The 14,409-nt window shown below is 43.7% G+C and overlaps 1 protein-coding gene across 1 annotated transcript in view; it reads right to left on the bottom strand.

Annotated features, from left to right (window-relative positions):
* DOCK5 (dedicator of cytokinesis 5) overlaps positions 1-14,409 on the bottom strand; it is a 230,297-nt gene that overhangs the window by 122,520 nt on the left and 93,368 nt on the right. The window contains exon 6 of the mRNA XM_043988287.1: positions 5,632-5,780. Within this exon, the coding sequence (XP_043844222.1) occupies positions 5,632-5,780 (149 nt within the window). The remainder of the gene's footprint in view (positions 1-5,631; positions 5,781-14,409) is intronic.

The raw sequence follows: 14,409 nt of genomic DNA, 5'->3' as shown, positions 1-14,409 counted from the left end.
TTGACATCCAATAGAAATACCAGTGAGTGGTATCCTTATTGAGATAACTTACAAAATCATAATAATTGCCCTCCTAAGAGACCACCTACAAGGATCTGGGGACATGACTCTCTATGTTGGTAGAGAGCTCACACCAATTACAGATCTTTCTAAGGATTAAAATGTAATTGCTGCTCAAATGCTTAATAATTACCTTACAAAACATGATTCCCTTCTCAGGATAATTCCAAAGATCAGCCAATGAGCAGGCCCACCTTTTTTTTTTTTTTTTAAGCTTTGGCCTACAAAGATCATCTTGGTTTCACAAACCAAGCAAACCACCTTATAACCCTAGAGAGCGTTCTATGTCCCCTTCCAAAAATGAGGGCCGTAGGGATGTTCAATCATGTGTTCCACTCCTTGCAGCAGCCTGGGGACTGGGAGAACAAAGAGGACCCCAGAATTCAGCCGCCTCCTCCCATACACTGGTCCCCGGCTATTGGAAACATGGATGACAAACAGAAGGAAAGGAAAACGAGGCTGGAAAACAAACCCTCTTGCTTGCCTCCTCCTGAGCCCAAGCATCTTCATTAATTTATTTGAAGCCAGAGGAGGTTTGGCAGGTTTTGCTCTGAGTCAGCCGGCCCCACAGGCCACCTGATTTCTGCTCAAACCCACGATGGCGAGGCTTGGCTGCACAGAAGGCCTGATCCCTGGCATGGTGACGGGGCAGTTTCGTTTCCTGACTGGCATCCAAGGGCTGGCCAGGGCAGGCAGGCACAGGCTGGAGGGAAGCCGGGGAGAAGGATGCCAAGGTTCTCGGGCCCTCTGTGGTCAAAAGCCCAAGGAGATGGGGCTGGTCATGGGCAGGGCCAGAATGGCCTCAGAAACCTGGAATTATACGTCAGGCATCTCGAAAGTCTTCAGTAATGGGTGAAAAAATATCCTTCCAGGCCTTCCGGGAGCCTTCTTTTGTATGTAAAAGCCTCCTCATATGTGAATTCCTTTGGGTCTCCCAATAACTCAGTGAAGAAGGATCACAGCAGCATAGATTTTTGACATGGATGGAGCACTAGAGGTCACTGAGTCAGAGATCCACTTTACAGATAAGGAAACTGAGTCTCAGAGAAGTGAAGTGCTTAAGAGAACACGGTTGATAAGTACAAGAATCAAGATTTGACTCCAGGTCACTTCTGCTCCTGTGTTCAATGCTCTTTCCACAGCACCAAGATGGACAATGGGGACAAAGCTGGCTCATTGAGGAAAGAAAAAACATACGAGAGAACACAAAGGATTTGAAAACAAATGGGGCCCTATTTATTTAATCACTTAATCGGTCAAAAGGCATGGATTAGGCATCTTCTATCTGCCGCGCACTGTGCTGGAGATAAAAAGACAAAAATTAGATAGTCCCTGGTCTCCAGAAGCTTACATTCCATGGTGGGGCACAACACATGTACCTAAAAATATGTGAAATAAAGACAAGATCTCTGGGGAGGAGAGATAATTAGGAGCTCTGCACAGCAGAGGAGTTGGCACCTGAGGTGAAGTTTTAAGGCAAGAGAGACTCTAAGAGAAAGAAGTGAGGAGGGAGTGCATCCTGGGCATGGCCGGTGGTCAATACAAATGGATAGAGATGAGAGATGGAGACTTGTGTGCAAGCAGGCCACTGTGGAGGGAAGAAAGAGGTATGGAGGGGAGGAACTGGTAAATGTCAGGTTGGGAAGAGCATTCAATGCCCAGATGGATTCTATTTTATCCCAGAAGTTGTAGGGAAGTAGTGGACTTTATTAATAGTGTTGGGGTGACAGAGTCAGACTGACACTCTAGGAAAATCATTTTGTCAATGAAGTTCGAGACAGTCTAGGAGTGAGGGACAGAGAGGTAACAGCGATCAACCAACCAACAACCACTTGTTAAATATCCATTCTGGGCTAGCCACGGGGGACACAGAAACAAGACCTCTCAAATTCCCAATATAATCTATCTGGAAGGCAGCATGTATGCACTGTGTATATATGCATATGCTACATACATACATAATACATGTATAGGTATATACAGGCTAACTACAAGGAAGGGGGTGGGGGCAGGCTTAGTCTTTTTTGTTTGTTTGTTTTTGTTTTTTGCAGGGCAATGGGGGTTAAGTGACTTGCTCAGGGTCACACAGCTAGTAAGTGTCAAGTGTCTGAGATCAGATTTGAACTCAGGTCCTCCTAAATCCAGGGCTGGTGCTTTATCCACTACGCCACCTAGCTGCCCCCGCAGGCTTAGTCTTGAAGGGGGAGTCTATGAGGCTGAGGTGAGGAGAGAGTGTATCCAAGGCATGGGGACAGCATGGGCAAAGTCACAGAGATGGGAGATGCCTACCATCAGTGAAGACTACAGAGAAGAGACATTTGGCCAGATGGGAGAGTGTTGGACAGGGAATATTGGATAACAAGGTCGGAAAGGTTGTTGTGAAGGGCTTTAAAAGTCAAACAAAGGGGCAGCTAGGTGGCGCAATGGATAGAGTACCGGCCCTGAAGTCAGGAGGACCTGAGTTCAAATCTGGCCTCAGACACTTAACACTTACTAGCTGTGTGACCCTGGGCAAGTCACTTAACCCCAATTGCCTCACTAAAAAAAAAAAAAAAGAGAAATGGGGAAGGTTGTATACACTGTCAAAAATCGTCACCCTGTGAATTGGTTTTGTTTGTCTGTCCTTCTTTCCTTCAAGGAAATGTTCACTGGGTAGATGTGTATGTATTTGTATGCTGTATGTGTGTCTGTGGGAGGAGATACTAAAATAATTATGATACAAAAGCAAAAGGCATGCATAAAATTAATACTTTTATAATATTTCAAATTGCTAGATAGGATCCTCGGGTTTAAGAACAAATACTAGAGGGCAGCTAGGTGACACAGTGGATAAAGCACCAGTCCTAGATTCAGGAGGACCTGAGTTCAAATCTGACCTCAGACACTTGACACTTACTAGCTGTGTGACCTTGGGCAAGTCACTTAACCCTCACTGCCCTGCAAAAAAAAACCCCAAAACCCCAAATACTACTATAGAATAATAGCAGCACATTTGGTAAAGTTTGATCCTGCCTTATAGAGAGTATACTGAAATAAGATTCAGTTATATAGTCTCCAGTTAATTTTTACTCTTTTCATTAATAGCCTTTTGTAGTCATTTTTATTACTCTATGACCAGTAAAAAATGCATTTAATACTTCTGTTTTTCTATATTTGCTTATGACATTTTTCTGCCTTAATGTATGGTCAATTTTTGCCAAGGTGCCATGCACAGTTGAAAAATATCTATACTCATTTTTATTCCCATATAGTAATCACCAGATATCTACCCTATCTAGTTTTTTTGAAAATTTTATTCAGGTAGATTCTTCTCTGGGTCCAAAGTAACAGCTAGGGATCTTCCAGAGAGATCAGGAGCCTGCACTGACTGTCCAGAGCTCAGAGATAGACCTGTAGTGATGCCTAGAGCTGATCTCGGACACAGCCTCACCTGAGCCTCACAGTCCAGGGCCTGGATGATTGACTTAATTGGGCCTAAGAGCTCAGAGCCTTGAGCTACAACTTACTCAAAGCATAAGGTGGACACAGTCTTCTGTAGATGAGCATCTCCAAGAGGAGCAAGAATCTTAGAATCAGTCCCTAGAGTTCACAATTAGGCCACAGCAATGCTGGGTTACTCAAAGCATATCACTGGAAGAATTAATAGAAAAAGCAAATAAGAGGAAAAGAGTTATTATGAGGCCAGAGCTGCCCAAGGCACTAAGTACAAACAGCAAAGCTCCAAAGTAAAACAGTTGACTGTAAGATCAGTAAGAATTTGAAAAAAAAATTCGAGTTAAAAATGAATTAAAATGGTAAAATAAATCAACTGAATATAATAGAGGTAAAGAAGTAGATAAGAAATACAAGTTTTGGGGCAGTTAGGTGGCACAGTGGATAGAGCACCAGCCCTGAAGTCAGGAGGACCTGAGTTCAAATCTAGCCTCAGACACTTGACACTTACTAGCTGTGTGACCCTGGGCAAGTCACTTAACCCCAACTGCTTCAAAAAGAAAGAAAGAAAGAAATACAAGTTTTATGGAGAGACTTGGGAAGAGATTTAATAATTTGACACAAACTGTACAAAACATTACCCAAGTAACAGACTCGCTGAAATTTAGAACGGATCAAAACTGTTGACGCCATGAAAAATATTACAACAAAGAAACAAAATTAAAAATAGAAGCAATTATAACAACTCAACAGTCAAATGGATCAAAGAGGGATTATTTAAGAATTGCTAGACTACCTGAGAGCTACAATCAAAAAAAAAAAAAAGGGGGAGCCAAGATAACAATCTCACAAAATCATGAAAGAAAATGTCCAGCTCTCCCAGAACCAGAAAGCCAAGTAGAGGCAGAAGCAATCGACCATTTACCTCCTAGGAACATTAGAACCCAAAGCCAGGCTTCCAGGTTAAAGAGAAAGCTTTGAGCAGCCAAAAAGAAAGAATTCAAACACAGAAGGGCCACGGTGCAGTTCACACAAAATTGAGTAGCTACCACTCTGAAGGAGAGAGAGTAAGAAATGAGATATTTTGAAAAGCCAAAGATGTAGGTTTACAACCTGCAGGGATTTTCATTTTTCTTTTAACCAGTCCATGGGAGAGAGGACAGACTGAAAAATTAATTAACTAATCGAAGTAGGAAAACATTTTTATTCTGGACGTTAACTTCTTTCTCTTTATTTTTTAGTAGCTTTTATAGCTTTGAAAGGTAACACTCGGGTCCTCCAGTTATTAGAGTTTTGCTATTTCTCCTTGTCATTCATTTCTTTTTTTCCTTTATGGATGTGGATACTATGCCAGTCACTACATACGTGGGGAGAACAGAAATTAATATAAGACAGAAGTTCTGGGGTCTACCAGCTTGGCAGCAACTATCAGTTACTTTCTTGCCCCGTGCCTCAGTTTCCTTATCTGCAAGATGTGGATAATAATCACTGTTGGACCCCCATCCAATGAGATAATGTGTCAAATGATTTGCAAATAATAACAAAGTGCTTCTGAAGCCTTAAAGGACTCTTAGTAATCACTCAGAAAAAACTGGGAGGACTCCCCAGGATGCAGACAGGATGGCCCAATGGAAAGATCCATGGATGGGAAGTAAGAGGAGTGTCGTCAGCACTCAGTGAAGTCACTCACCCTCTCTAGGCTTTCAGTTCTCAGCTATAAAACCAGGAGAGGTTGGGCTGGGTGGCTTCTACCATCCATCCCCTCAGGGGCTATCTTTGCTGTTCTTTGTGGCCCCAGAGTTTAGCACAGTGTCTGGCCCAAAGGGACCCACTCTGCCTGGCACGAAGGGCATCTTTAGGGACCTCAGAACCTCTGGAGGCTTAGCCTGATGCTTTCCTTACAACCATTCCAGGAAGGAGTAAGTACCTGTGTTACTGCCCCATTTTACAGAGCAGGAAGTTGTGGTTGAGTTAAATACTCTAAGGCCTTACAGAAGGGAGGAGGAATAGGGTTTCTGTTACTTTATAAGGAAGTGGGGCTGTCAGCCTTATTCACTCACCACTAATAAGGTCAACTACCCTCCCAGAAGGGTCCCAGGCAGAAATGTGGCCACGGCGAGGGGTTCCGCCGTGGCTTACCTGTTGCCATGATCAATCTTGGCTGTGACCTTCTTCTTGAGCTCGGCCAGCTCATCCTTGGGGAGGGTTCCTGACAGGATCTGAGACCGCCACTCAATCAGGCTGTAGGTCATTTGCTGCAGCTGGCGGAAGAGGGTGACCTTATTGTTCTGCAGGAAGGAAAAGAAAAAGGCATTCGGAGGATCCCAGGCTGGCATCACTCTGGGCAAGGAGGCAGAGATGGTCTTTATCGCCATTCTGTCCTTCAGGGAGCGGGGCAGGAATTCTGAGCTCCCCCCCACCACCACCTCCTTTCTGGTGATGGGGATTGGTTTGTGTTGATACATCCACACTCTGACCTGGTATTCCTTGGGACCAATGACATGTCTGCTTTTGGGAGTTAGCAGCACATCACTGGATTAGAGATTCAGTGCTACAAGGAGGTCACTGAGTCCATCCTCCATATTTTGCAGATGGAGAAACTGAGGCATAGAGAGTTTAAATGACTGACATATGGTCACACAGTTACTAAGTGTATGGAGTAAGATTTGCATCCAGGTCTTCCTGGTCCCTGAACTGTGCTCCCTGTGCCAGTGACCTGGCAACTCTTTGACCTGCATGGCATTCTGCTCCAGTTACTGAGTACATCTTGGGAACTTCCCCTTGAGGTCATACCTATATCAGCCATGCTCCCTTCCAACTCCACCCAGCCCCTAACTCCCTGGACTTCTTGGGCTCCTCTCCCACCTTGTGCCCACCCTAGCAGCCTCCTGCCCTTCTCCAGCTCTTCAACTACCTTTTGTGTATGGTTTTCACCCATTGGAACGGAAGTTCCGAGAGAGCAGGAACTGTCCCGGAACTTAGCACGGTGCTGGGTACAAAATAAGTGCTTCATAAGTCTCTCTCCCTCCCTCCCTCCCTCTATTCATCTATATATCTAGCTATCTATACATCTATTGATAGATCATATCTCCATATAACATCCATCCATCCATCTACCTACATATCTATCATCTACCTATGTATCATCTATCTTTCTATTTACCAATTACCTCTATCAATCAATCAATCAGTCTATCTATCTCTGTCTGTCTATCTATTTATATCTATCTACTAATCTACCTATCCACCATTCATATGCTGCCTCTCTCTTTCGTGAATTGTAGATCCAAGTTTTGAGCATGAACTTCATAGTTGATTCTTTTCAGGGCTGGGGAGGGGGGGTCCACACCTGTGATTTCTTCCATGGAGGGATTCCCTAATATAGAAATTGCTGCTGCCAATGAAGATTAGCAAGTGTGAGTTAATCTTTCCCCTGGTGTTTTTTATCTATGTGACCTTGGGCACAAGGTCAGGTGATCCCTAAGGATCCCCCTGGGCCTCATTGTAAAACCAGCAGATTAGATTAGCTAGCCTCTGAGGTCCCAGACTGCTCCAAATTGAAATCTCTGATCCAGCTGTGGTGGGATTGTTTCTCTTTTGTCTTTGTATTCCCAGGGCCTCAAATATCAGTAAAAATCAAACTCTTGGCTGACAAAGAGTACTCCAAGGTGTGCCACTTGTCCACTGTCACAAAGCTGGTGGGTTCCAGAGGCAGGTTTGAAGCCAGATTTTCCTGAGTCAGTAGTCAGCTCTGTAGGCATAACTCTACCCACCTCTACCAGTATGGCCTCTCTTGTCTTAAGTGAAGCCTTGCATAGAATCAATGCCTTGTAGAACACAGGGCGAGTATAAAAGACCCACAGGGAAAACACCTCCAGTTTCATGGATAAGAGGCAGAACCTTATAGAAGGCCCAGGGCTCTTTCCACAACTCTGACTCTTCTAAGGAGGAATCTAGAAAGTTTGTCCATTAACAAATGACTCTCAGAAGGAAGGCAAACATCAATAACATTTGTAAAAAGAAACAAAACAAAAACCTTTCACAAGTAAAGATGAGGAAAGTAGAATTAGTAGCTTCTCAAAAAACAAATCTGGAGGTTTCAGTGGCCTCTAAGCTCAATACTAGTAAGCAGTGTAATATGGAGGGCCAAAACAAAAATATCATCATAATAATAATACCTAGCATTTACATAGTACTTATTATGTGCTGGGTACAGTGCTAAGGTCTTAAGAGACTCATATCATCCTCTTCCACTTGGGCTGAGTCCTCTTGGCTATTTGGGATGCATAACATACAATAATCACTTGACCCTTGGCTTGGAAAAAGTGTCGCTATTCACTAATTCTTTCATTCTTTATTTATCAAGCACCTACTGTGTGCTTGACATCATGTGAGGTAAATCTTTGCCCACAAGGAGCCTTCATTTTGTGGAGAGTGATGGAGGGACCAGAACCTTTGACTTGGGTCAGGATGCCCTGACTCAAGTCTAATCTCTGATACCCATTAGTTGTGTGTAACTGAATTTTTCTGAATTTGTTTCCTTTTCCCTCAATGTAGATAGGTTCTGCCCTTCTTTGCATGCCTAGAGCTTAGCACAGCCTGGCACATGGTCAATGCTCACTGACTGATTGACTGACATCTGGGGGGATTCTCTTTAGCTCTGGGTGCCATATTTGGGGAAGGACACCTATTAGTCCTAGTTGATCTAGAAGTAGGAGACCAGGATGGTGAGAGGCCATATCTTCACAGTTTGTAAAGATCATTCGAAGGAACTGAGGTACTTGACTTAAATAAGACTTGGGGGGAAAGAGAGTCATAATCATTTCCTCAAGGACATAAGATGTTTTTATATGAAAGAAGATTGAGGTTTGTTTTGATTGATCCCAGAGAGCAGCAGTGGATGGAGGCAGATTCCAACCCAACCTAAGGAAAAGAACCCACTTGGGAGATGTGAACCCCCCCCCCACTGGACAGCTTTGAGCAAAATTGAACAGGCACTTGGCAGGCACGTGGGAGAGATGGTTCTCATTTGGGTAAGAACTGGACTCAGTGTTCTCTGAGGACCTATTCTGTGACTAATTCCAGATCATTTCCCTTTTCGATCTTGCCCAACAATCAGGCTCCAGAAAGTACAAAAGAGGATTTTTGTTGTTTTTTTCTTAAGCTTGTTTCTGATAAGCAGAGACCCATCTGGACTTCTTATTCAGCCCCACTAAAGCTGGGCAGTTTTGGTGTCAAGCTGAAGTTTTCCTGGGAAGTCTTGGAAGGGGGGAAAAAAAATCAAGGCTGCAGCCTACTTTGTGCCATCTGAGATTCCTAGCTGATAAGAAAGGGCAATCTTTTTATTCATCAAACCCCAGATTCTTTGAGATGAAAGGGACCTCATCCATATTGTGCCCAAATATGAATCCCCCTGCTCCATTTCTTCCAAGGTGATTAGATAAGAATGATCTCTTTAATATACAAAACATGGGTTCAAGAAGCCTTGGGAACATGTGGCAATGTCTGCTTTGTTCTTGCCCTGTGTTCCTCCCTCCCTACTTTCAATTAAATTAGAGCCTGTCAAAGGCACTTTAATGAAGACCTATGCATGCCAGCCCTGTGTGCCAAGTCCTCCCCAAAAGGAGGGTGAGGGCGGCCACTCTGTTTAATTTCCCCCTGCCATCAGAAATCCCAACAAATGAGCTGAAGGCCTCAATTGTCCCCTTTACTTTAAAGAAATTAATTTAGAGAGTTCGTTCCAGGGAGGTTCCATCAAGAAGGGGCCATTGGAAGAGGATGCCCAGAGACATGGAAGATATCATAGGCTGTACTTCTGAGAAAGTCCAGTGAGGCTCTGGGATGGATCACAGATCTAGATAGAGAAGGAACTTTAGTGAACAGTTAGTCATTTTGAAAATGAGGAAACTAAGGGCCAGGCTTATCCAGGGTCAAGATTATTGGTTCCTAGATCTGGATGAGAATTGACCATAGAAGCCATTTCTTTTAATCCCTTCATTTTGACAGATGAATACATCTGGGGGCCTGGAGAGGTGAGAGGTATCTGGAGCACAGATCTGGAGCTCAAAGGGTTTTAGAAGCTTTGCAGTGCACCCTCCCTCATTTATGGACAAGGAAACTAAGGTCCAAGGAGGTCACACAATCTGCCCAAAGTCAAACAGATGGCAATCCTCAGAAGTGAGATCTGAACCCAGGACTTCTGCAGGGCTCGTTTTATTCACATATGAAAAAGTCTGTCAAGAAAAGTCAGACTGGAGGGGGAGGGAATGGGAATCCAACCATCACTTTTCTCTTTACACAGTAATTACCATGTCACATCTCCCCTCTCATTAACTTCAGAATTGGAAGGGGGAATGAGAGGGAGGGGGTCCTTGTGGGCCTGCACATCTCAAGTGAAATATTTGAAAAACTGGGTGAAGGTTTCCATAGGAATGTTCTTTTCCTAGTCATGAACCAGAACTAATTTGGATCTCTTTAACTGATGAAATTACTGCTGGGAATATAGACCTGGGCTTCCAGTGACCACCATCAGCTTAAAAAAACATCAAGTTTGAGGGTGATTAATTCTGCTGGAAATGTGACCACCAAAGAAAGAACAAATCATGATGGTCTCCAAGTTCATAGGGCCATGGATCAAGAGCAGGGGGGCACTTTAGAGGCAATCTGCTTCAAACCAGTCATTTGGCAGAGGTGAGACCCAAGAAGGCGGAGTGAGGTCCCCGAGATATTTAAAGCAGCAGAGCGGCTCTCTGCCTCCCAAACCAGTCCCGTTCCCCTGTATCAATCACACTCTTCTTGCCACTGTGGCTTTCTTTTTGCATGAAATGAACAAAACAGCCTTTACTAAGTGTTTGCGAGGGGCAAACCCAACAGCCAATGTTTCTCCTCTAGATCTCTGTGGAACTATGACCTGGTCCTTCAGTCTACTTTCTTGGCAACTTTTCAGAAAGAAAAGACCTCAAACTCTAGCTGTTATATGCTGGTTCTCTTGACACCATCTATCTACTGAAATCTCTCGAAGGAAGGTTCCTCCCTCTTTTAAAATAGAAACTGACTTTGGAGGTTGCAAGGTGACAACCACCCCTGTGGAACATTCCTTTGAAGTCTCATGTTCGGTCATGGGTGACTCATTCTAGGAAGGAGATTGGCCAACAGGTGCTTGTCCGGGACAGGGGCTAAGAAGGTGAAAGGCCTGGAAGTCAGGCCTTAGGAGGAATGAATGGCTCAAGGACATTGGGTTGTTTAGCCTCAAAAAGAGATGAAGACTTGAAGTAGACATGGCAGCCATCTTTAAGTATCCTAAGGGGCAGCAGAAGAGGAAGGAAATGGGTGGGAAGAGCATGGAGGCAGATTTCAGGTTAAATTCTGACTTCAGGGAAAAAACTTCCTAACAGGTAGAGCTGGGCCCCGCCCTGGAGAGACTCCGCCTGAAAAAGGTACATAAGAAGGTAATCAGGAGATAGCTAGGGGGCGCAATGGATAAAGTACCGGCCTGGATTCAGGAGGACCTGAGTTCAAATCTGACCTCAGACACTTGACACTTACTAGCTGTGTGACCCTGGGCAAGTCACTTAACCCTCATTTCCCACACACACACACAAAAGTAATCAAGATGAGGAGGGGGCTTAAAATCCCGCCAAAGGAGAATTTCTTTGAGGGCATTTGAGAAAATAATGGGAGTTGGCAGATACTCAAAGGCCCACCTGGATATTAATCTAATATAAACTGATTGAATTAAGTGAGAGTGATTGACTGCTGATTAACCTACTTCAAGTTAATTAGATTGTAACCACACCTGGCTGGCCCTTAAGAACGTATAGCTCTCAGAAGCTAAGGACTTTGAATTCAACTCCAGACCACCTTCAGGTCCAGTGAACCAATGGATTTGGATGACACTAAGCAATCAGCTTGAAGCAGTGTGTAAGGACTGCCTCTGCTCCAGACCTATAAAAAGCTTCCACACTCAGTTTGAGGGGAGTTTGTGATTGAAGCAGGCTCCTGGCAGAGGACATGAGGAAGAACCAGACCAGGCTGGAACTCTGGGCTAGATAGGCCTTTTCTTAACTTTCTGAACTACACGTGTTCTCTTTTTCCTAATACCTAGTATGCTTTAATAAATGCTTAATGCCCAAAGACTGGTGCTAAAGCTTCTAATTTAAGGCTACCACATATTTAGATTTTAAACATCACAGCACCGAGGATGTCCAGCCTGGAAGAAAGGGAGATGAGACGTCAGGAGAGAAAAGAATCTCTAAAACTACTAGGAGTTATTGAAAAAGTTCTTAAAAAGTGAAAACATAACAATGAGGAGGGTAAGCAATGAGGTATGGGAACTCATGTAACTTGGATGAGATGACTGATCACTGGGAGTGATGAGTCTGATGGAGAGAAGACACAGGGCACACCAAGTCACAGACACAGAGCTCAAAGGAGCCTTACTGATCAACCTGTCCAATCCCTTAATTTCACAGAGGGAGAAACTGAGGCACAGAGGAGATACTCAATGACAGTCATGCTGAAACCACAGCAGAGAACTGTCAGAGGTGCTGTTAGGAATTCCCTTTTAAAAACTGTTTAGGAAAATAAATAAAATAAATAAGTGAATACATAAATAAATTAATGAATGAATAAATAAATAAATAGAAAACTGTTTAGGACTGATTCCAGCACCCATTTAGAGCTTTATAAAAAGGAAAACCCTTTCTCAAGAAACTGACCACTGGTGTACCTCCCCCCTTCCCACCCCAGATCAAGCTGGTTCTTAGAATCCTCCTAACTTTTCTCTTTCCATTTCAAATACAGTTATCCCTTCCACATCACAGTTATTAGGGATGCTTGCCCCTGAGATTTGGAATATTTGTGTAAAAGATTTTGGCCCTCCCTTCATAGCAGAGAAGTCTGATTTTTCTTTTCTTTTATGGGGCATTTACAGTACCTTATTGTAAAATTTGGGTTTTAAAAAATAAAATATGTTGATATTATATAATACTATACATATATTTTATGCATTTCTGAGTTTCTAAATTTTTTCTGTGTCATCTTCAGCTTCCACAAAAATCCCAAAATATTCCTATTTAATTTCTTATGCCAACCCAAGATATATCAAAACCATGATGGGGAAAGCTGCGATGTGAAAGGGATTAACATATAACAATTATATTAGTGCCCTGGTAGATGCCAGTGGTTTTTCAGTTGTGTCTGACTCTTCTTGATCCCAGTTGGGGTTTTCTTGGCAAAAATACTGGACTGGTTGGCCGTTTCCTTCTCAAGCTCATTTTACAGCTGGAGAAAACTTAGGCAAACAGAGTTAAGTGACTTGCCCAGGGTCATACAGCTAGTAAGTGAGGTCAGATTTGAATTCAAAAAGAGGAGTCTTCCTGACTCCAGGGCTGACTCTCTATCCAGTGTGCCACCTAGTCACCCTATGAGATTAATGTATGAGTATGAGATTGATCCACTCTAAACCCGGGCATGGTCCCCCTACCATAACAGAGCAAAGGCTAACTTATTAGGTCTCCATGATGGAAGGGACTCTTCAGCTAGGTTGTTGAAGTAGTAAGAGCACTCTAATGAGGGGTTGGGATACCTGGGCACTGATTCACTAACTTCCCCTTCTCTGGAGTCAGACAATCTGGGTTGGAAACTGGACTCTACTACTTATTATCAGTGTGACAGTGGGTGAGCCACTTCCTCTTGCTGATCCTCAGTTTCTCATCTATAACATAAGATTCTGTTATCTTGTGAGCTCTAAATTTCTTCTTCAGTTGAAGCATTCTTAGTTCAATCAATCATCAAAACCATGTCTATGAGTTCCTTCACCATCTCAGTCACCCTCCTGTTGGAACAGGGCATAGCCCAGCTTCTCAACAACCTTCCTGAAATTTAGTGAAAAGAACACCAGATTGGGAGTCTGGGGACATTTCCAGAAGATTCCCTCCACAATCACCTCTCTCCTCCGCCCCCACCCCATTTTTCAATCTCTTCCTTTCTGTTGGTTTCTTCTCTATCATCTCCAAACACACCCATGTCTCTGTGACTCCTCCTTTTAAAAAGGAAGTCACCAAAGGCAAACTTCCCTGCTGATTATTCTTCAGAACTCCTTCAGAAAACCATCAGTGAGGGGCAGCTAGATGGCGCAGTGGATAGAGCACTGGCCCTGGAGTCAGGAGTACCTGAGTTCAAATCCGGCCTCAGACACTTAACACTTACTAGCTATGTGACCCTGGGCAAGTCACTTAACCCCAATTGCCTCACTAAAAAAAACAAAAAAGAAAACATCAGTGCACCCTGACTTCCCCTCCTCTCTCTCTCTTCCTAACATTTTGCACCCCTACCCCCACGGTCATCACTCAACTGGAAATGCTCTCTCCAAAACACCCAGTGACTCATCTCTTCTCCATGCTCATCCCTCTTGATCTCCCTTGTTGATCCTTCTCCCCTGGATACTCTTCTCTGGAATACCATGATAGTGTTCTCACTTGGTTCTCCTTCTCACCTATAAGCTTGGTCTCCATGCTAGGTCATTCTCTGTGCCATATACCCTAAGTGTGACTGAACCTCAGGGCTTTGTCTTGGGCCCCCTCCCCTGTTTATACTCTCGTAACTTAGTAACCTCATCAGCTTCAACTTATTGAATCTATAGTTCTATGCAGATAGGTCAAGGGTTTCTCTGGAAATAGTCTTATTTTGATAAAAAAAAATCCACTGATAATGGAAATTTGTTGAAGTAAATTAAATCTCCTGCAGGAATCTCATTCTCATCATGTTGCAGAGGGGATTCATGGGTTCTTGTTCAGACTCAAATTGGGTTACAGAAGGATGCCCAGTTTCCTTTCAGCTCTGAGATTTTCTGGTTCTGTGTTGCTGGGCAGAGCTGAGGCTAGCCTCTTACAAGGAGAGGTAGGAAGGAAGGGTGGA

The sequence above is a fragment of the Dromiciops gliroides genome, chromosome 2 (assembly GCF_019393635.1).
Source record: "Dromiciops gliroides isolate mDroGli1 chromosome 2, mDroGli1.pri, whole genome shotgun sequence".
Lineage (NCBI taxonomy): Eukaryota > Metazoa > Chordata > Mammalia > Microbiotheria > Microbiotheriidae > Dromiciops > Dromiciops gliroides.
Note: the sequence above shows the minus strand (reverse complement) of the source record. Positions and strands in the feature narration are given on the sequence as shown.